At 40.7% G+C, this 24,016-nt stretch overlaps 1 protein-coding gene across 22 annotated transcripts in view; it reads left to right on the top strand.

Moving 5' to 3' along the window:
• The window catches only part of SUPT3H (SPT3 homolog, SAGA and STAGA complex component), a 470,436-nt gene that overhangs the window by 412,079 nt on the left and 34,341 nt on the right, over positions 1–24,016 (top strand). For 20 of the 22 annotated variants that reach the window (XM_073335781.2, XM_078852051.1, XM_073335776.1 and 17 more), the window contains one exon: positions 1,917–1,980. The exons of 1 other annotated variant lie outside the window; for it this stretch is intronic. In XM_073335781.2, the coding sequence (XP_073191882.1) occupies positions 1,917–1,976 (60 nt within the window). In that variant the 3' untranslated portion in view covers positions 1,977–1,980. Of the gene's footprint in view, positions 1–464; positions 697–1,916; positions 1,981–24,016 lie in introns of those variants that run through there. One more of the 22 variants, XM_073335780.2, reaches the window with a different exon arrangement.

Here is a 24,016-nt window from a genome sequence, read left to right as displayed (position 1 = left end):
TACTCCTGAGAATAAGATCTATATGATCAGCCCCTAGCATTAATATTCAGAAGAACTGCATACACAGGATTTAAATTTAAAGCTATTTTAAAGCATTTCATTTGGAAAGGATTTAAAAGTCTATGTAGTATACATGACAATATTTTTGATTTTTAGAAGCTCTGTTGCCCTCTTTAAATTCAACAGCTAAACATTTTCAGGATGACAAAGGTTTTGTAAGCTTTACTTAATGACATTACTAATTTGGAGGGTTTTATGAAGTTTCCTGGAGAAAAGCAGGTGGCTTGGCAATAATTTAAAAGTTTCACTATTTGTGGTAGCGGTTTCAAGGGGTTTCATATTTCTAAAGAGAGAGACCAAACAGCATATTGCTTAAGAGTATCTGACACAATGATGTATCATTCTGGACTAAGTTTCTTGGAGTTCAATGGTCATTAAACATGTTGTTTGACTTTATATTACAGTTTCCCAGCTGTTTCTACTGGGGATAATCTTAACACTCAAAGAGAATTTAGTAATGAATGAAAGAGTTAGCACGCAGTGCTGATGAAACAGTAAGTTGCCTAGATAATTTTATTAAACAGGAACATAGATTTTTAGATAACACAAAAATGTCTTTTAACTACATATGAAAAGAACTGGCTCATTTTCTCTGGAGCACTGGGAAAGTATTTACAAATGATCTGGATAGCATTTGATATCCTGTGGGGACATTTAAAATTCTTGGATTGCACATACATCAGTGTCTTAACACACAACACAGTACGTGAATTGTTGCAAGCAGCATACAAGACTTCTAAGCAGTATAGATGTGGTCCTGTTCAGCCAGGAGATGTTGGCATAAAGTGACTCTGCACATGAAGTTTGCACTACAAGCGTGCAAAAGACCACTACTGTCATATCTTTTCACACACTTAGTGCTAGCAGTGCAAGTGCTTGTTTAGTTACATGTGTGCAGCATGAATGTATCTAATTGTTTATTTCTTTCGAATCATATCTCACAGTAAAGGAACTTCTGATTTGGCCACTTGAGAAATTTTTTTAAATCTGTTAGGAAAAAAGAAGCACAGAGAAGATAGCTATAAAGTGCACTTTAGCTGCAACTCTCCTAGGAAACAATACAGCTCTTAATGTTGTAAACCATTTATAACCTTTAAATGTTCAGCATAGCCTTGTTTAAATATGTATAAATATATATAGATAGCCAGTTTTTCATTATCACCAAAGGCTCCTTCTGGTAGCGTAGAAGGACCTTAATATGGGAGTATGTTACACTTACTCTCTCTTTAAGTTCCCTTACACTGCCAGTGTGATGTAAAGGGAGTAGTATACATGAGAATCTGGCCTCAAGGTTTCTGTGGTACTAGCTCAAAATACACTGCAGCAACACAGATGCACACTTTATGTCTATTGTAGAGTAGTATAGTAATAATGAAAATACAGTCAGATGTCTGAATGACAGAGTAACTCAATTCTATACATTAGAAATTTCAGGAAGTTCTATCAAAGTTAGGTACAGAAACATGCACATGCTGTGCATAGATTGTAACTTACATCCACACAATGTGTACATTCTGGATATGCACTATCAGAACAATAAATAAATGTTAGTAAATAGCTGCTAAGCAATTTGAGAGAGATTCTGATGAAGAATGAAAATCATTCCTTTCTTGCCATTAGTTAGGAAAATAGTCTAGATTCCCTGTTATTTTTGTATTTTGGGGGATCTGTTAGTCCCTGTTAGTCTTAGGATAAAAACATTACGTACTTGGACATCAATGGCTGTTAGCCAAGGTGACCAGGGACACATCCCCATACTTTGGGTGTTCCTAAACCTTTGACTGCCAGAATATAGGACTGGGTGTCAGGGGATGGATCACGAGATAATTGCCCTCTTCTGTTCATTCCCTTTAAAGCATCTGGCACCAGCTACTATCGGAAGACGGGATGCTGGACTAGATGGATCATTGGCCTGACACAGTATGGTCATTCTTATGTTCTTATGTACTGTTATGCAATACAATGTAGGTTGACGTCGTTGCAAGTCTGTAAAACTTCCCTCAGCTTCTCCTTGATCTAATGATTATTCATCTATATAGTTGTCTTTCTTTCTGAAAGATCCCAAAGCACTTTACAAATTTAAGCTACAAACAACAGTTAATTCATCCATTACTGAGATTGAGCCAGGTCTAAGGTGAAATGTAGCAGCTGTGTAATGGTACACAGAAATGCCACAGAGCTGTTTAGGACAGGAAGTCAACAATTTAGTTGAAACAGCAGGGGAATTACAGAAACCTAGAATATAATTGCCTGTGTTGGAATTGATGTCCCTGTTTTAAGAAAATTCCCATGGAACCTTTAGTTTCTACAAATAGTTCGGAATTTGGTTTTATATCTCATCTTATTTCTAGGACTAGAAAGACATGTTGTACTTTTGTGTTGAGCTTGGTTACCTAAGGTACACCAACTCTCCTCAGAATCCCTAAAGGAGGAATACCAGAAAGTCAGCATTGTCTAATAGTTTTATAACAAATCTGTGAGACACAGAAGATATGTTTTATACTCTCAATTCTGTCACAAGTTGCTTTTCTTTCTGTGACTGTTTCCTCAGCTGTAAAAAAGGGATAATAATACCCACTTCAACGAGTTGCTGTGAGTCTTAATTCATTAAAGTCTACAAAACAGGCTGAGTTCTCCAGACAAAAGACTTTATAAAAGTGGAAAATAATCTTTTGTTGTTATGGTGAAAACCTTTACTGCGAATGACATCCCCAAAATAAAGTCATTTCTGGGTTTCCATTTCGAAATTCCTCCAGTTACAAATTTAATCCTGCAATGGGTTCTGCTTAAGAGACATTTACGCCCATGTGTGTTGCACTGAAAATTCCAAATACACCCATCACTTTGCAGGATCAAGTGCTGAATTTGGACATGGCTTTATTTCACAAGGCACATGTAAGCTGTAATGACACTTCTCCTTTGAGGCCAAGTGCCACTGAGAGATTCCTGAAAGGTGCTAAATTGCCCTCAACTATGACTGAAGTGGGATTTCAGGATACTCATCACTTTGCAGAACTAGGCCCTTCTTCTGTATTCTGTGAGCAAAATTCTGCCCCAAGAAGCACATGAAACCATTAGAAGCTGCAGCTTTCAGCACAAGTATGGCCACAGACGTGTCACCTTGCAAGTACTATATACACAATGCTCAAACAAGTAAAATTCTGAGAAGCATATGGGTGAATTAGAAAGCAGCAGACAGGATGATCTGGTAATGTAGGATTGGAGCCTGTGAGCGGGTATGCTGATGTGACAGTGCCCCCTTTGGTCAGACAGAGCATTGCACAGAGTTCACTTGATCTAGCTGGGCAATCTGTCCTCTTCTGTTGCCCAAGTCTCTGTATTCTGAGCTATGAAGGGTGTGACATCCCCTGGGGTGCAATCTGGACTGTGAAACTGCTATGCCCTCCTTAACTCTCCTGCCCAGGCTATCTCCTACACTGCTATGCTAGTGAACAGCAAACCCCTTCAGATTCTGTTCACTTAGCCATCAGCATGCAGAGGCACACCAATAAAAGTTACATGAAGGCTCGCACAGCCGCTTGTGAACTGTATACAGGGAGATGCCAGCAGATTCCCCCAACCCCCAGCCTTGCACCCAGATATATCCATCTTACTCTGCTCAAGACCTTGATCGATACAAGCTCATTAATTAGTTTGACACTCCATCAAAGGGTAGTGGACAGACACCAGCCTCTGTAATCTGAGCAGATGCCCTAAGCACTTTAGACAAACTCTCTGGTTTAGATTAAACATCAAAATAAGTTTATTAACTAGAGAAAAATAGATTTTAAGTGATTATAAGTGGTAGGCATAAAGGTCAGAGTCGGTTACATAAGAAATAATAAGTAAATAGTACACACATTCTAAATCCTAAACTTTATCAGGCTAAGCAAGATTTGAATCAAAAACAGTTTTTCTCACCCTACTGGACGTTGCAGGCAGTTTTCAGTTCACAGTTCATACTAATTAGAAAACCTTCTAGTTAGCACCATCCCTTACATGCCCCACCCCTCCACTGCCCTTCATCTCCAGTTCAAGGAGACTTTTTTTGTCTTCCAAAGAATCTTGCTTCCAGGTGTTGAGATGCGGGAGGAGAGAGAGGCCCCTTGGTGATATCACTGTCCCCCATTATACTTTTCTTCAGTGCTGGAAAAATTCATGCTGTGTCATGGGGCTAGGCAGCCCCCCTGTGTACCGTGAGCTGCTGACCATCCTTCATTATGAACTGCAAATTTTTGCTTGCACTTTTTGTCTATGTGAGGTTTGGCGTGTAAGGCCTCTGTGTTTGCAGTTTCTGTCCTCTCTGAGAGGCTCGTCTGTGGGCGTTTCCCAAACGCACAACATGTTTCAGTAACAAACCTATAGCAAAATCTCATAACTTTATACAATGATGATACATACATTTTAACAGGATAATGAGGTTCATCAAATCAAGTCTTTTCAAATGATAGCTCACAAGGCGTGCTTTGGACAAAACATATAATCATACAGTGGGGGTGAATATGTGGGTACACGGTGTACCCTCAGCTACAGTACGTCACAGTGGGTTTTCTCCTTATATTTGGTCCTGCTACTGAGGGAGTCTGAAAATCCCTTCAGTCCTTAGCCTCTGAGCGGCCAATAGGGGAATCCAGGCCTGCCCACTTCACTGCGTTCCAACTCAGGGCCCTTAAACCAGGCAGGCGCAATCAGGTGTTAACAACTCCTGCTGTACCCTGAGCTCCTTCCTACCTCCCTGGGTTTCTGTGGGCTTCTCCAGCCTTTAGATCCAGTAGTCCCCTCTCTGGGGTGTGGTCTCTGGATGGGTTCTCAACAGCTTGATGGAATGAGTTTCCTTCTTTGGGCTGTTTGCTCCTTTAGTAGCCATCCTTGCCCCTCTGCTTCTCTTATCCTCCCAGCCTCTGTGAGGCTGCCAGTCAGTGCTGGCCAGATGTTCCTGAACTGACCCTTTGGTTGCCAGGCCAGCATGTATACACCCCATGATAGAGCCCTACAGAACATGTCTTATGAAACCCTCATATCTTTTTCTTCCTGTTTGCATTCTCTTTCTTTCAACTTAATCCTATGGTGCTATCCAAAGGTTTGTTAGGATTGGGACCCCATTGCTATACACAGAAAGATATGGTCCCTGCCACAAAGAGGTTGCAACATAAATAGACATGCTTGTTAGCTCATCGGGGCAGGGCCCATGTCTGCCCATCTTTTTGTATAATATCAAACACCATGAGGCCTCATTGCTAAGTGGAGTCTTTCATGTTGCACATCAACATAATAATAGAATTCTAACCCACCAGGTTAGATAAATATAGATTTTGTCCTTCAGTGTAAAATGCTGAAAATGTTGTACTGCAACATATTCTAAGGGTGAACGTCTATCATATTTCTGTAGTTTACACATTATCAACTGTAAAAAAAATCATTCTTAGACCTGCATTTTCATTTTACTGTAGAGCCTGATTCTTCTATCTGCTGCATATTTCTTTTTACACATTGCAAATGAGCCCTGTAGCAAATTGTTTTCTCTTCTCCAGAATAGGGCTAATTCGGGGGGCCAAATTACACACTTGGCAGTAGTTGTAAATGTTTCCCCCACTGCACCAATGTAAAATATCAGACTTTTGGCAGCTAAACAATATTTGTGAACTATGGGGGAAGTGAGTTTTTTCCCCCCTTCTCTGAACGTGGCAAACCAGTGACTTGGTCTACCTTTGTGAAATTAAAATTAAGACACTGATGTGCTTTTTACTTAGTTTATGTCTCAATTCAGCAAATCTATTAAGAACACGCTTAACTTTAAGCCGGTGGCTATGTCTAATTTTCATGGGACTTAGGCACGTGCTGGAGCCTTAGAGATGATTAAAGTTAGAATATTTTGAAAGAATCTCAAAGTTTTTTTGAAAATTTTTTTTTTAAATTTCACTGCAACACTAGGCGGTAGTTATACATTATGGCTTTTAATTATTTACTCCCAAGTCCATCCTCTAATTAGTTAATATTTTCTGCCTACATCCCCAAGATATATCGATATGAAAAATTTGGCCTTTATGTGATGATGGGGTCTTTGGCATTGGTATTTGACATGACTTTAACATTATAGCATCAGGAGGTTGAGTTCTTGGTTTTCTACAACAAAGGTGTCATTGCAATTAAGATACTGTGCCTCGTGGGGGGAGGTTTTAAAGCCACTATAAGACCTTGCAGCATTTTTCTCTGTTTATATTTCTCTCATACATACAGTTGCAAAAGTACTTGCTTTAGGCAACTATTATATAGCTGAATATGAATAGTTTACATAACTGTCTGAATAGTGTGTCACGTAGAAAACTAAAGTAACAATTTTATTTGTGGGCCAATTAATGAAATTAACATTTAAAAAACAACAAAAACTGGAAAGAGTAAACTTAAAATAAATCAACATTATTATTCCATCCACTACTTCAACCTTGATCATCAGTAGTGTCATAGTCAATAATAGCTAGACTTACAACTAGATCTCTGTGAATGAGTGGAAATAGCTGTTGGCCAGACTCTGCCCTGGCTACATGGTGAAACCCCTTTTGATGGTAGTAGAAGTTTAATGCATAAATCAAGTATAGTAAAAGGGCCTTGTTTATATAAAGTAGGTTTAGAATTCCCTTGTGGCCCCATTTTTTTTTAAAGTTTAACATTGAAATTATGAACATGCAAGAAGTCAAGAGTTAAAAATTAATATTTAGGTATGCAGTGACCCTTGCTGGCATGTTGATTTCTGTTTGTGATATGCGGAAGCAGAAAGTGAATTTTCTGAGCCATTAAGAAAACAGTTATGGATATAACACATCTTATATTTAGTTTACAGTAGATCTTCCAGCTTAGAAGGATTTCTGTTCTCCTTATGTAATTAATGAAAGAGTTAAAGGCACAGTAGTAGGTTAGGTTGGAGCAGAAAGGATACTAACATTCCTACTGTAGGAGAAAAGGGAAAACTTTCCATAAATATCTTTAAGGGGAACAAGCATAAGGCTAAACAAGGAATGGGTGGGAATGCAAGTAAGACAGCTCAGTTGGGTTCAAGAATTTTTCCATCTCACTTTCCTCCATTTCTGATCGTAAAAGTATTAAAAAACCAAATTATACATCACATAACTTCGCTGTGGGACATAATTGTCTGCAAGTACGTTAAAGGTATAAGAACATAAGAGTAAAAGGAATTAAAGGTGGCACAAAGTTGAAATGAGGAGTTTAAAATGGGATGAAATCAAGAAAGGTACATTTCCTGACTCTGCAGTCTATAAGACATTGAAATAGTTTTCCAAAGAGACATTTTGGAAATCCTACTGGCTGCTTTAGAAGTTTAGACATTTAAAGCTAGATAGGACAGAGCACTCGATCGTGTATTGTAGGAAACAATAATGCATTGTCACGGGGCTTAGACAATGTTGGCTGTTAGGTGAAATGGAGGCAGAGCCCCTACCAGGAATAACAAAATGCAGAAACTAAGAGAGTCAGATTACCTACTCCATCTCATTGCCAGTGCTGCATTGTTCTATATTATATATTTACTAGCATTACGTCCAGTCTAGTGTTAAAAGTCTAAAATGAAGGAGTTTCCAGTACATTCTTAGAGACTGTTCCACACCCAAATATATTTCACTGTCAGGAAGATACAAAACCTAAAGTTTCCCTTCATAATTTCATCCCGTTACTCCTAGTTCTACTTTCAGAATCACTCTGTAATAATTTCTTTCCCTCCTTAGTGTTTACACTCTTCAGATATTTATTAAAAAGAAAAGGAGTACTTGTGGCACCTTAGAGACTAACTAATTTATTTGAGCATGAGCTTTCGTGAGCTACAGCTCACTTCATCGGAAGCTCATGCTCAAATAAATTAGTTAGTCTCTAAGGTGTCACAAGTATTCCTTTTCTTTTTGCGAATACAGACTAACACGGCTGTTACTCTGAAACCAGATATTTATTGACTTCAATGGGGCCCTCCCTTATTTAGTTGTCACTTAATCACACAAGAGAGAACGTTTATTTTATTTATTTTTCAATTTGTGAGATGCAAATATTTACATCAGTTAACAACCACAAATTAAAACATAACTTACTGTTCACTCAGGAGGACTCTGAGAAACTCTTCAAAACATAGAAGAAAGTTCACACACACACAACCTGCTTTAGGCAGAATCCTGAATTAATACATTCTATACAACTTGGAATGTTCATAAACACCCAACCTCCCCAGCACTAAATACACAAATACGACTAAATTTTCAAAAGTGTCTAGTGATTCTGAGTGTGTCTGGTTTTGGTTGCCCAGCCTAAGACTCCTAAAAGTGGTCCTGGTAGTTAGCAAACTTGTGTTCTCTTGTACCAATAGAAAATGGATTCGATAGTTAAGGGCCTCTCATTGAAAACTTCCTGCCTTCAGAATTTAAGTCATGGTGCCACAGAAATGAAGGAGTAAGCGGTGGGGGGAGGGTGTTGAATTTAACTTTTGGGACAGTGCAGGCACGAAAGAAATCGTTGCACATTAAATGTCTATATACAACTACTTCTGCCAGCTTATTAACATCTCCACAGCTAAAAGAGGAAGATACCTGTAACTTGCTGGAAGAAGCCATATCATAGCAAATGTAATCTATATAAAGTAGAGTGCTGACACAGGCCTGGTAGTGCGCTGAACGTGATGACGTGTTGACAGGATTGCCATTATAGATAATAACAGATTTGGACAACAGAAGAATAAAAGCCTCCAGGGATCTATATGTGTGTGTTATATAGGAGAATGTGATAAAACTGCCAGAAGCAAGCAATAGCCATGTGGAATTATTACAGTATGAGTAGCCTGGAAATGAATTGGGTGGAACTTGCTAGCCTTTTTATTTTGCCCCAGTAGAATGAACCCCATTCTAAATATTTTGGGTACAAGAAATATATTTAACACTGACTGGTCCTTAGAAATGTTTCTTAAGTTGGCATAAGGAGCAGACATGATTAGTATGGAAGTAGGGTACGAGCTTTTGAGAAAATGTATGTAGTCATAAATTCAATACCCTATTCTCAAAGTGGCTGTGTTGGTAAGGAAGTTTGAATATTCTTGCTGTTGGGCATATAGCAAAATACAAATGCAGTGGAAAGATAATGCTTGCTGCCACTTTAAGAAGTTTTACGCTTGATAGTTTTCTAGCTTATTGAGGAAAAGATCCATCTGTCCACAGGCATTTGTACAGGTCTTACCACCATAGTATTTAGGTGTTTACAAATATTAACACAATAAGGTCGGTCTTGGAAGTAATTTCTCTGTCCAACTATGAGTGACTAGATGTGCTGCAATGATCACTGTGGGAACAGAACAGAGAAACTGGATGGCTTAATAGATTGGTAATGAACTATGAATCCCTGTACTTGTAGGCCACTTGTTCAAATCCTCCTACTTTGAAAGTGAATGCTAAATTTTCTATAGCTAAACAAGGCTTAATTTTACTGGGACTTTCAATTGTCAGGCCACACCAGAAGAAAGACAGGAGGCAATGGATATGATTTAATTAGGCCCCAACTTTATTCACCTAAAATATCTGGAAGTACCCTGCAGTACATCATGCAGTACATCATCATTTCCACATAAAGAACAGGAGTACCCATGGCACCTTAGAGACTAACAAATTTATTAGTGCATAAGCTTTCATGGGCTGCAGCCCACTTCATCAGATGCATAGAATGGAACATATAGTAAGAAGATATATATATATATATATATACACAGAGAGAGAGAGAGAGAGAGAACATGAAAAGGTGGAATAAGAGGCTAATTAATTAAGATGAGCTATTATCAGCAGGAGAAAAAAAACTTTTGTAGTGATAATCAAGATGGACATGGCTGCTACTCTGAAACCTGTCATTTCCACATAATATCGAACCTGATCTCAACTATCTTGTTGCGGTCTTCCTCAGCTTCCTTAAAGGGTGCTTTCTTTTAAATCCTTTCCACATAATCTGCAGCCTGGTTACAGCCATCCTGTATGAGGGTTAAGGGGGCTGTATGAGACGTACGAGCGCTGAACACCCATGGCTCAGCTCCCATATAGAATGTTTCCCTTTAAAACCTTTTCCAGTTCATTGTATCCTATGACCGTATTCCTTCCATAATGAGCAGCTGCACGACATCTGTCACAAGGAGGTGCCAACAATTTAGATTGGCTGCCTCCTCCCCACCACCTGTCAGGTTCCCAGATATTCCTTCCTTAATATCAGACAAAAATATATCTGCTCCCCAGTCAGATAGGTGAACCCCAGCCTCCCTGAATAACTTGGGTCCCAGTAAGATATATCCAGATGAGTAATTACAAATCCTCTTGGTTACCTATGAATTTGGCCACCTCCCTCTTCATATACCCCCAGCCTTATCCACCCGCATAAAAAAATCCTGGATCTGCTCCAAATCTCTCTTAGCCTTGATCATCTTTTTTGCCAATGTGAAAAAGAATCACATCCAGTGCCTGCTCCATGGGCTGCCAAAGTGTGTACAAGTGGCATCAGCTTGTCTCAGAGCATCCCCATCCTTGACCTGGTCCCTTGTTCCCTGTAGAGCGCTCCTCCATCTATGCCAACTCAGAGCTGCCTCACTGCTGAGGCCCAGCTGTGAAGCTGAGGGCCAAATGCATAATTCTGTGCCCACATATCTAATCACCAATTCTGTGCTTGTTCTTGTGATCCTGAAAGAAGGAATAAATATGAAGAGTTTAGCACATAAGCCACTGAATTATCCTCCTTAACAGGGAGCTCCAAAATTGTGTGTGTCGAATGCCACCATTGATCATCTTGATTTATTGGGCTCTCATTCGTTGTGCAGCGGATGTAACAATGCAGTCCTGAACTGAGTCACTAAGGGAATCTCAACAATACATATTCTTTGGCATTGCCATGAACTGAAATTTCCTTCTCCAAGGTAACTCCCCTCCCCATGAGGAAAAAGTGGCAGCTACGCGAAGCAAGTCTGCGCTGCTTCGACTGGACAAATCTCAGTCTCCCCAATGCTCTTGCCCCTTCTAGCCAGCCAGACCTGGACCCACCACATACAGTTGTGGTGGACATATTCTACACTTTTCACCAGCACAGGCCTAAATTATTAAAAAATGACGAGATTTTGAATGTGTCCAATTTTGGGTACCCAGCTTGAAACACCTGAAAGAGGCCTGCTTTCAGAGGATGGGTGCTCAGAACTTTCTGAAAATAAGGCATCTTTCAAGTATCTCAAGTTGAGCATCCAAAAACAGAGGTTACTCATAGTAGGGTACTCATAGTATAAAAAGTAAATATTCTCTCCTGTTCATGTTTGTTCAGGTAAGAAACTTTATCAGTTATAGTATAGCATGCAGACAGCATTTATTGCTATGTATGGGAGCAAATGTCGCAGTGTACAGTATTATTTGATTCCCACAGTTTACTACCCACTCATCCAAATCTTCAATGTATGATTTCCTTTTGCTGGCTGAAGTGAACCTTTATGTTTATTATTTTTCATTTTAAAAAATTGTTCCCAACTTTATAAACTTTTATTTTAAAAAATCAAATTGAGATTTTAAATATATTTTCAAAAAAATATTTTAGCTTCAGAGTGGTGGAGCGGCACACAAACCTCTGTGGTCAGTATTAAACTCTTAGCTTCAGCAGTTTTGAAATGTATACCAAGAATAACATTGGCTTTTGTGAAATTCTGACTTGTATCATCAAAGCTGAGACACTATGATTGTAATAGGGATCAAAGCAGTTTCTTGGACACATGTTTTAGCAAGTTAAAAAGAGACTGAATTATTTCTTTTTTTTTTCTTTTTGCAAATCTATAAGACCACTTGGTAGGCTGGGCGCAAGCAAATATGTATTTCAATACAACCAAATCTAAGGTCATATATCTTGGAATAAAGAATGTGGACCATATATATAGGTTTGTATCCTGGGAGGCAGTGACTCTGAAAAAGACTTGGGGGTCATGGTTGATGATCAGCTGAATATGAGCGCCCAGAACACCACTCTGGCCAAAAAGGCTAATGCAGTTCATGGATGCATAAACAGGGTAATCTCAAGTAGTAGTAGGGAGATTATATTACCTTTGTGTTTCTCACTGGTGTAACCACTGCTGGAGTGCAGTGTCCAGTTCTGGTGTCCACAATTCAAGAAGGATTTTGATAATTTAGAGAGCATTCAGAGAAGAGCCATGTAAACAATTAAAGGATTGGAACACATGCCTTATAGTGATAGACTCAAGGAGCTCAATCTATTTAGCTTAACAAAGAGAAGGTTAAGGGGTGACTTGCTTACAGTCTATAGGTACCTACATAGGGAACAAAAATTTCATAATATGCTCTTCAAACTAGCAGACAAAGGTATAACAAACTCTAGCGGCTGGAATTTGAAGCTAGACAAATGTAGATCCCATGAAAGCTTATGCCCAAATAAATTGGTTAGTTTCTAAGGTGCCACAGGTACTACTTGTTATTTTAGCTTTCTAATAGTAAGGGTAAATTAACCATTGGAACAGCCTACTTAGGACAGTGGTGGATTCTCAATCACTGGAAATTTTTAAATCAAGATTGGATGCTTTTTAAAGGATATGCTCAAGTTCAACCACAGGTCTTTGATGTGAGCGTCCTATGACCTGTGTTATGCAGGAGGTCAGACTAGATGATCTATCTAGATTGTCCCTTCTGGCCTTAAAATCCATAGGAATCTTTGAGTTATAGTTTATGAAGTAATGCAGTAGAACTTTCACTGCTATGTGCTCCATAAACTGTCAGCCTGCATGTCCACATAAAGTGCAGGTTTATGGCTTACCAAATGTGAATTTGAGAGGTTCTGGTGTGTGGCTTTCATGTGACATAATTTATAAAACATGCAATAATAAATTTTGGGGAGTTAGTTTTGGAATAATAAGGTTCATTGTCTATTTATTCATTCTGGGCTATGTGGCAGATTCTGATCTTGCTTACTTCTGATCTTGTATTACTCTCAGAAGATCCGCAGTTGTCCCTGGACAGTTACTAAATACCAATAAATTGGATTTTGGGCCAAATGCACAGTTGGTGTAAATCAGTGTAACTCCTTGAAGTTGATGTAACTATGGCAATTTATACCAACTGAAGATGTGGTCCATTGTTTCCATAAAGTGCAGTGTTCAATATATCTGCTCTGTTTACACGTTGAGAATAAAACACGCTAAAACACCACCTTAATTGCAGTAGTGGAAATAACAAGTTATTTCCATTCTTTGGATGTCATTGGCGCATTTCCATTTTGTCGACATAATTAAGATGTATTAATATTAATCAGGTAAGTACCATAACTTTACCTAGTGGAAAAATAAAATAAAAAGGGATCATGAGAACATTTTTTCAATATCTGTTTCGATTTTAATACTTTATATTGTTGTGAAATGTTATAAAAATGTGTCATTATGTTATTAGCCTGTTAAAAAAACAACCAGCAACAGATGCTAGGTACCCTGATTTTTCTCAGTCTATTTATGGGGATGTTTTATCAAAATGGCTCTTTTAAAAGTTATAAAGATGTAATACTCTCCTAAATTAGGTCATAAATGCCTAATTTGGAAAACTAATACATTTTATTATTTTTCAAGTATGGGATTATGTATATTAAAATATGCAGCTGTTAGGAAGTCTGGCTTCAGTATAACAGAAACATATTGCATTATAAGATCTGTTAGTGTCTTTGTATACACACTTTATACATACACACAAGATTTCTGCATGTAAATGACTAATGAACACTTGTCCAATATTACTTTGGAATAACAGCTTCATTTTAAAAAAACAATTAATATTAAACAATTAATTATTAGTATTAATAAAAACAATTAATAAAAACAATTAATATTAATTAAAACAATATATTGAATATACAGCTAAACTTTGGAGACTGATTTGCAAACTGCATCCAATCAGGGCCGGCCCTAGACCATATGGCACCCCAGGTGAGGAGTGTCTTCAGTGCCCTCCCCCCATTTGTTAAACTTTTGAATACCTTATTTTTTATTGCATTTGTAGCCCATTTCATTACTTTGATGCACGATTTGCATGCATGGTTTATCCATGTCATATAAGACAATAAATTTGTATGCTAGCATCTCTAAATCTGTATTTATTCATGCCATATATAAGCAAATAAAAAAATTCATTTAGTCTAAGCTTATAGAAACTTTTTAACTTTAAGAATAACTGAAATGTACTAACATCAAGAAATTGAACTGGGCGCCAACATTGGGTGGACCAGTATTAAATAGTGTTACAATAGGTGACAGCCTTAGTATGTTAACCCTAATCCTGCAGTCCAAAAGTCACTTTTCTCGCCTTTGCCCTTGCAAACTGAAGCACAGTGTCAGAGCGATCCAAAGACAGGCCAATGGCATTTTCAAGCGATAAAATAGGAAGCAATGTCAGTCTCTTATGGCCATCATTGATCAAAGATATGTTTTAATGAGCCTGACCTTCGAAAAGCTGCACTCACCACTCGTGACTGTAACCGGCACCGTGAGTGGAATCCTCCAAGCTATCCACACCTTAGAAGAAGTGTCCTTCAGCTCTGCATTGTGAATGAATTGGAGAACTTGGAGTGTCCGTGCTGCAAAATGTTGTCCAATTTTACAGAGAGGCCTTTATAATTGACATCTGAACAGTCCCCATGTGTCAGCATCCAGTGAAGGTCCATACAATTGTTCAAGAATGTTTTCCTGTTTACTGGCAGCTTACTAAGGTCATACAAAAAACCCCAGGTCTTTTTGTGATGCTTCATTTGTCTAAACCTTTCTATTATGGGCACTCAAGCAGTGTCAACGAACGAGCAAAAAAACTCCCTCTTGAATTTTTCTTCCGAGTTTCCCCATCACCTCGTCTCTGCTCTCATAACCAAACAGTTTCTTCTTCCAATGCATATGAGTTTACTTGAGGACAGGCTTAAGTCCTAAGTTTTCCGCCATTTCTTTGACAGCAGTGATGGGCATCTTCAAATCTGTTGTCTCTATAGGTCACAATGAAATCAAGGCAGCTTCTCATCAAAGTAATAGTGGTCGCAATGTCCATACACTGAGTTCGTAATGCCTTGCTTGCAACGTTTACTTGGAACAGCATATCATGCCAAATTGAAGTCAGTGATCTGGTTTGCCAGGCTTTGTGCCTCATGTTGGACTCCAGCCTTGGTCTTACGCTGTCAATGTGGCTTTCCCAGCGAGTGTCACTTAGTGGCTTCACAGTCAGATTTGTCACATTGTCCGTGAGGATTTTCCACTTGGTAGTTGATGCTGAAAACAGGACGTATATCGTTTGCAGTACTCCAAAGAGAGATACTGAATCTAAAGAAGATGACGCTGCATCTGACACAACCAGGTTGAGGGAATGGCAGCCAGAAGGCATGAAGAAATCCCTTGGATTCAACGCAAGGATTCTGGACGCCACTGTTTTTTCCCTTCATGTTCGTGCCGTTGTCGGCAGTCCTGAAGTTTTATTTTATACTCATTCAGAACGTTCATACACAGTTTTGTTAGGCCTTTTCTGGTGGAGTTGTCAACAGACTGGAAACCGATAAAGCGTTCCTTTACTTGGATATAGCCATCCTGAGCATCAACAAAACTTACTGTAAATAACATCTTTTCACTGTGACTAATATCAGAAGTGTAGTCCATTATTACGGCATAGTCCTTTAAAAATCAGTGGCAGTCTTCCCAATTTATATATTTAGGTAAAGGACTAAAGATTTTTATTCATAATGGGGAAACAGAAGATACAGTCCCTCACTGGAAGGAAATCCTGTCCATTACAATACATGGAGTTTCCTTGTTTTGTAGAAAATGTTGTAGGTATGTTCTTTTAAAAATAAAGTAATATGAAGAATCTATCTTAAACCAACAAAAGTAAGAAAATTCAGTGTCAGTATTGTCAGTCCATCACAAGCACATCTGGTCAGAATCAATACGTAATGAATATGGCCCCGATCCTCGTGGGTGTAGAGAAACCCCTGCTGATTGGGGGTTTTTTTGTTTGCTTGTTTGTTTGTTATTGATTGATTTGTATTGATGCTCCATGTGGGCTCACGGGTCCATCTGCCTGTATGAGCTTCCAGAATCAGAGCCTATATAAGGCAATCTTTGGGACATTTGCTGTGGTACTTAGTTAGTTGATTAGTATTCTGATTAAGTTTCTTTCCCCGCATAGTCTGACAATATGATCTTAATCTGGCTGCAGAAAATTTCCTGCCTGTGCCAATTTATTGCCCAAAAGTATGTGAGATGCTTTACAGAAACACACAAAACACACACACAAAAAACTCTGCCCCAAAGAGTTTACTGTCAACTTGGCTTGTGTCTTTTGTAGGTAGACTGTATATAATTTCATGTGATTTTACTTTTTGTAAATAGCGCCTAGATGTTAACATGATAGGAACTCAACAAAAAATAAATACCATTGTAACAGTTTCTTGTATTTGCAGTCTCAGTGCATATATGAATAAGCATCCACATAATGGCTTATTTGGAGGAAAAATGTAGTTAGTTATGTTTATATAGAGTGTGAATTGTTAAAATATCATGAACAAACTAATGTAATTTGTAATATATTGGAACTGATTTGATCTCCATGTTTGAGATGGAAGAGAAAGAGGGATAAAAATGATGGGAAAAATCAGTAATTCTTAAAATCTGTCATTAACCTTTTAGTGGGCTACTTATGACATTAATGTAATGTCAGTGATTTCACTTCATATTTCATGAGGTACTTCTGTTGATTTCAGATAAATAAATATAGGTTTTGTGGGATTTATCATTTCAAATGTTAAATACATTCAAGCAGTTTGAGATATCATGGAAGATTTCTTTACATCAAAGGGAGCTGTATCCACACACTTCCATTTCTAGCCCCAGAGTTTTCTCTATATACACAGAAAGAACAGGAGTACTTGTGGTACCTTAGAGTCTAAGAAATTTATTTGAGCATAAGCTTTTGTGGGCTAAACCCACTTCATCGGATGCATGCAGTGGAAAATACAGTAGGAAGATATATATATATATACACACACCGAGAACATGAAACAATGGGTGTTCTCATACATGCTGTAACAACAGTGATCAGTTAAGGTGAGCTATTACCAGCAGGAGAGGGGGAAAAACCTTTTGTAGTGATAATCAAGATGGGCCATTTCCAGCAGTTGACAAGAAAGTGTGAGGAACAGTAGGAGGGAAAAAATAAACATGGGGAAATAGTTTTACTTTGTGTAATGACACATCCTCTCCCAGTCTTTATTCAAGCCTAATTTAATGGTGTCCAGTTTGCAAAATTAATTCCAATTCAGCAGTCTCTCGTTGGAGTCTGTTTTTGAAGTTTTTTTGTTGTAATATTGCGACTTTTAGGTCTGTAATCGAGTGACCAGGGAGTTTGAAGTGTTCTCCAACTGGTTTTTGAATGTTATAATTCTTGACGTCTGATTTGTACCCATTTATTCTTTTATGTAGAGACTGTCCAGTTTGGCCAATGTAAATGGCAGAGGGGCATTGCTGGCACATGATGGCATGTATCACATTGGTAGATGTGCAGGTGAACGAGCCTCTGATAGTGTGGCTGATGTGATTAGGTCCTATGACGGTGTCCCCTGAATAGATATGTGACTTTCTACTCTTCCTACTCTTCCCTTATAATCCTAGCAAAACTGACCCTGTCCACAATATGGTTATGGTTGAAACCATGGTCTAGTGCAGTTTTCCTGATCAGTGTGAACAGTTTTTTGTTTTGCTTTTCCCCTGACAAGCATGCTGGAGACTACCCAGGAAGCTAGTCTAGCATGGTCTAGTTGGTCATAGTAGCTGTCTTGTCTACCATCTGAGTGTAGGCTGGGCTTTTGTCAGGAATCTCAATTAATCCATCATCATTTGATCTCAGTGTACAATTAGGATAAAAATGTGATAAAAATAAGCTATATTGCCTATGAAACCTTCATCTGTGGTGGATCTGCTGTTTAAAGGTCATGCTTTTTCTGGCTGTCACGTTATACCAATGCTTCAGAAATTGTGAGTCACTGATCAATCCAGGGCCTCACTCAAACTAATCAGATTCTGGGGAGACAGCATAAAGAATGCTGTGAAGGGGCTTCAGCCCCAAGCTCAGCAGCCCATTGTGAGTGTCAGATGGCTCAGATCAGGAGTTTGCATGTCTGGAAAGATCAATATTGTGAAAACCTCGGATCAGCTGAAAGCCTCTCCAGAGTTTTCCTGAGGGAGTTTCGTAACAGACTGTTGCTTTCAGTGGGTGGATGTGCTTGTTGCTTCACGACAGCCTGATAACGTATCTTATGGCCCACCCCTTGTTGAGGCTCATTTCTCAATTTAGCTTAGCATTAAAATGTCCATAACAAAAACGTAAGCAGAGTGAAACTTGGTAAACAGTTTTTTCATGGCTCCAAGGTCATTTTTTTCAGATAGCTTCTCATGACAAATTATTCAAATCCGAATTGCTTGTTATGTACATTTTGCTTCTCTTTCATCCAAGCGTTGACTTTCAGGCATTAACACTTCAGCTGTGGATATTTTTCTAGGCCTAAATTTGGCAGATTTACTTTTTCCTCCCTGATGAAGATAGAAGGAGTATTTCAAGATGTGTCCGTAGTCCCACCGCACCCTTTGCTATGTGGCAACCCCTGCAGCAAAAAGAAGCTAGTTGTAGCTCCTTCTAGCACCTGTCACTGACGCTCCTGGGATTGCCAGAGGAGAACGCTTAGGAGAAAACTAAGGCAGTCCCTGGTGCCCAGGTCAGAATTTATTGCTGCCAGGCAGCAGAATACCAGACCTTTAATCAGCAGCATTCTCCGTATACCCCCAGACTAGTCATTTACCAAGTCTTTTGTCACTCTACAAAGTGCATAACTGTTCTTACACGTTTTTTGAACAATGTGTTTTCCAGTTTGTATGGTGTATAAGAGCATTTTGGTTATAGTTCAGGAACTTACTTTCTTTTGTTGTTTTCAGAGATTTATCATCCCATTATACAATAATGTGAACTCTTGTCTTTTAAGTACAGTATTGTGGGGAGAGTTATGACAAGGTTGTATATTCCCCATTTGAAATCGTGTAAAAAAAAAAAAACATTTTAGCGCTGTTATTCACAGTCTGACTTGTTTGACAACTAGATTGATAATTAAGGGAGGTCAGTAATCAGTTTGGATGGGATTTATGTATTTAACCACCATTTTTCAGAAAGTACCAGTTAGTGCATTTACATGAGAAGGTATTATGATACAGTGGTTAAAATAAAGAAGTTAACATTTTCTAACAGTGACCAAACAATAGTATCTGAGGGTTTTTTGTTATTTTCTAACCTAAGAATGGGATGATATATATCACATCACTGTGGTGACATAGCCATGGCTCCTGTATGTGAGGTATCGTATGTATGTTTTCATAGTTAATGCCAATACTAATAATGCATGTAATTACCATAATCCATGTGTTGTGTTCAGGTTCTTGTATTGTGGCATCTGAGTGCCTGTAAAAGGGGCACCATCAATTTGAAATCTAGCTGGTTCCAAAAATGTAGTAAAGTGCCACTGAGTGCTTTTGTCAATTTTGCTGTCATATGTTCCTATTTTTGAAAAATGTTTCTTTTCCCTTTTGCCATATGAAAGACCTGCACAAAGAGGAAACTCACTGTACAGGGGGAAAAGTGAACTTTACTATATAAAAAATTCTGTCAAATGGACAAAGTATGCAATGGGGGGGGAAAAGATTAATATTTTTCCTCTATCTTTAAACTGCAGTTATTTTAGGTGTCCACTTATAACAATAGGTGGTAAAAGGTTTTTAATCTAGAAGCCTGATTTTTAAATTGATTTTTGTCCTTGTCATATACATAGTAAATATACTGAAAATTGTACTCCACGTGGATGGAATGCATATTGTATTTTTCTGAACAAATAATATTCATTTTAAAATGGATTTTAAACTATAGCCAAGAAACACACAAACAAGAATATTTCGTTGTCTTCACTTTAAATAGTGCACATGCTAAAAACTGCATACCATAATTAGTGCACTAAAATACATATTTAAGAGGGTTAAAGATTATTGTTATAAAACAAAGGGCCTAAATACAAATTTACACAAGCCTCAATATGTATTTACTTGAGCAACATGCACTCAAATATAGATTTACATAGAGAAGCATAGCAGTGTGGTCTGCCGAGTGATCCGTGTCTCCACGCCACAGATTTCTCCTGTCTTCTGCAGGACATCCTACACTGCCAGCACCATGCTTACGGTCTCTGCACTCTTGACGCGGGTCGCCCAGAGGAAGACACTGGTCACCCTACTGCCGGCACCAATCATCCTCCCACCGGCTGTCTCCTCGGCACAGATCCCAGCAGTGGGAACAGTCTCCGTCACAGTACCGATCCCCCGGCCCTGGCACCGATCCTCCTACTCGAAGTACTGGACTCCTGTGGTGACAGTTAGCCATGAGACACAAGCTTTAACAGCCCCTCCATGGTCATCGGAAGGTATTTCCTCTGTTTAGGAAAGGAAATTCAACCCTTCACCAGCGTGAGTGGGCATCTGAGGTTGTGTTGATCTCCGTGATGCTGTCATGGCCAACCACCAGGCCCTCTTGGGGAGATACAACTTGAACTTATGGAACTCCCTCCATAAGTTCAAGGACTCACTGCCCCAGGACTTGGCCCAGGAATTTGGGGCACTGGTGGAGGCGGGTCCGACAGCTGTAAGGTCCTCCTTCCAGATGGCATAGGCACAGCTCCTGGCTTCAGACCACTGGCCTGTCCCAAGAGATGCAGGCCTCGATCTAGGATCTTACCTTTGACGGGAATGGTCTATTTGAAGAACAGATTGACACGAGGCTGCACGAACTGAAGGACAGTTAGGCCACCCTTTGCTCGCTGGGTCTGCATACGCCACAGTCAGTGAGGAAGCAGCTCCAGCCACCCCTCCCACCAAGAAGCCTCGACGGGGGCATGCAAGAAGGGATAGAGACATGAGTTTTGGTCATCGCTGCCCTTCGTCCTCCTGCTCCCCAACCTGGCCCGCCAAAGCCTCCCGGGGGCCCAAAGCACTCGTTTTGAGGGTGCGATCAAGAGAGATGTCCACGTCAATTCCCTGGATTTGCCTCATTCTTTCTTCTACCATCCCTACTTTTCAGCCTGGTTGCAGGTCACCTCGGACCATTGGGTGCTAGAGCTTTTATCTCAGGGCTACACCCTGCAATTCAGTCACACCCACCCCCAGCACCCGTTTCCTATCCCTCTTCAGGGACTCTTCTCATGAGCAACTCCTTATTCAAGAGGTCAAGAACCTCATGCAGCTGGGGGAAGTGGAGGAGGTCCACTGGGACATGAGGGGAAAGTCCCATTATTTTCTAATCCTGCAAGCGAAAGGAGGTGTAAGACCCATTCTGGACCTGTGGCACCTCAACAAGTCTCTCAAAAAGTTGAAGTTTTATATGGTCTCCCTGGCCTCAGTCATCCTCTCTCTGGATCCAGGTGACTGGTACGATGCCCTCAATCTGAAGGACGCTTATTCCCATATCTCCATTTTCCAAGGTCATAGAGAATTCCTCCATTTTGTGGTGGGCGGTTGCCATTTCCAGTTCATGGCGCTGCCCTTTGGTCTCTCGTCTGCCCCAAGGGTGTTTACAAAATGTATGGCACCAGTGGCTGCTTAACTCAGGCGTCAAGGGGTTCAGGTCTAACCATATCTCGATGATTGGCTCATCAAGGGCAGATCTTGGGTGCAAAGGAGCCTCAATCTGGTTCATTCTTCCTGCCACAACCTGGGCCTGTTATTAAATGAAAAGAAATCAACCTTAAGGCTGGTGCATGAATAGAGTTCATTGGGGCGGTTCTCGACTCCACACGAGCCAGAACCTTCCTTTTGAAGGTGCGTTTCCAGGCCATGTCGGACCTGATCTCCCATGTGAAAAACTATCCATTCACCACTGCTCACATCTGCTTGCAGTTGTTAGGCCACATGGCAGCATGTACGTACGTGGTCCTGGCATCATCTCCGGCCACTCTAAATCTGGTTGGTGTCAGTCTACATCCCCAACAGACACAATCTAGACCGGATGATCAGGGTGCCAGTTCACATCCGATCATCCCTGGATTGGTGGCTGAGCCCCGAATCAGTGTTGGAGGGAGTTCCCTTTGCGGCCATGGCCCCATAGCTGATTCTGGTTTCTGATGCTTTGGACCGGAGCTGGGAGCTCACTTGGGCAAGCTCAGCACACAAGGCTGCTGGTTGCGGGACAATCTGTCCCTCCACATAAACATCGGGGAGCTCAAGTGGTTCTCCTGGCCTGCTTTCCTGCCCCACATGAAGGGCAGGGTGGTGCAGGTCCTGACAGACAATGCTGCAGTGATGTATTACATAACTGACTGGGTGGGGCCAGGTCCTTGGCCCTTTTCCAAGAAGCTCTCCGCCTTTGGGGCTTCTGTGTGTGGCATGCCGTCCATCTGGTGGCTGCGAATCTGCCTGGGGCCAAGAACGTGGTAGCAGATCGCCTCACCCAGGAGCTTCTCGTCTCGCTCTGAGTGGTCGCTCCACCCGGGGGTGGTCAGTGTGATCTTCTGGAGGTGGGGAACTCCCCAGTTGGACCTGTTCACATTCCATCAGAAGAGGAAAAGCCACATGTTCTGCTAGTTCTGGGGATTAGACAGGGGCTCCCTGTCAGACATCTTTCTGCACCGGTGGTTGGGGGCTCTGATATATGCCTTCCCACCATTGCAGTTAATCCACAAGGTCCTTATGAAGATCAAACAAGACAAGGCAAATCTGATCCTGATAGCTCCTGCGTGGCCTCGGCAGCACTGGTTCAGCATGCTGATGGACCTTTCGGTAGCCACCCTGCTGCAGCTGCCTGTCTGGCTGGACCTGCTGTCCGAGAACCACGTCAGTTTTCCGCATCCGAACCTCGTGGCGCCGCACTTGACAACGTGGCTTCTGTGTGACTAAATGTGGAAGAACGGGAATGCTCAGCCCGGGTCCAACAGGTCTTGTTGGGTAGCAGAAAGCCCCTCCACAAGAGCAACCTATCTGGCCAAGTGGAATACATTCACGGGCTGGGCCTCGGACCAGGGTATCCGGTCTGAGCAGACATTGCTGCAGGCTATCCTGGACTATCTTCTGCACCTCAAGTTCCAGGGATTGTTCTTGTCATCGATCAAAGTCCACTTGGCCGCTGTTTCGGCCTTCCACACACACACACCCCCGCTCCAGGGCAGGTTGGTCTTCGCTCACGACATGATGGTCCTTTTTTGTAAAGGTCTGGAGCGTCTTTACCCACACACGGGGGATCCCATCCCACCCTGGGACCTGAATCTCATGCTGTTGGAGCTCATGGGTTCTCCCTTCGAGCCTCTAGTTTCCTGCTACCTCCTCATCATCTCCTGGAAAGTTTCTTTCCTGGTCTCAATAACATCCACCCATAAGATCTCTGAGATCAGGGCACTTACTTCAGAGCCGCCCTATACAGTGTTCTACAAGGACAAGGTCCAGCTGCAGCCGCATCCAGCATTCCTACCCAAGGTAGTTTCACAGTTTCATGCCGGCCAAGACATACTTACCTGTCTTCTTTCCAAAGCCTCATAAATCAGAAGAGGAGCACAAATTACATGCCCTGGATGTCTGGAGGGCGCTTGCCTTCTACATTGACAGGACCAAGCCATTTCGTAAGTCAACACAGTTGTTTGTTGCGGTGGCATACAGAATGGAAGATCACCCAATGTCTGCGCCCAAAGGTCGCCCAATGTTTGTCCGGGATTACAGCCTGAATCTAATACTGCTATGACCTGGCAAAGGTGCCTCCACAACTGTGACTGCCCTCTGGACTAGGGCCAGGCTTTGTCAGCAGCCTTCCTGGCCTAGGTGCCAATTCAGAATATCTGTAGGGCTGCTACCTGGTTGTCTATCCACATGTTT

Source organism: Lepidochelys kempii, chromosome 3, assembly GCF_965140285.1.
Source record: "Lepidochelys kempii isolate rLepKem1 chromosome 3, rLepKem1.hap1, whole genome shotgun sequence".
Classification (NCBI taxonomy): Eukaryota; Metazoa; Chordata; order Testudines; family Cheloniidae; genus Lepidochelys; species Lepidochelys kempii.
The sequence above is the reverse complement of the archived record's forward strand: the minus strand, read 5'-3'. Positions and strand labels throughout refer to the sequence as shown.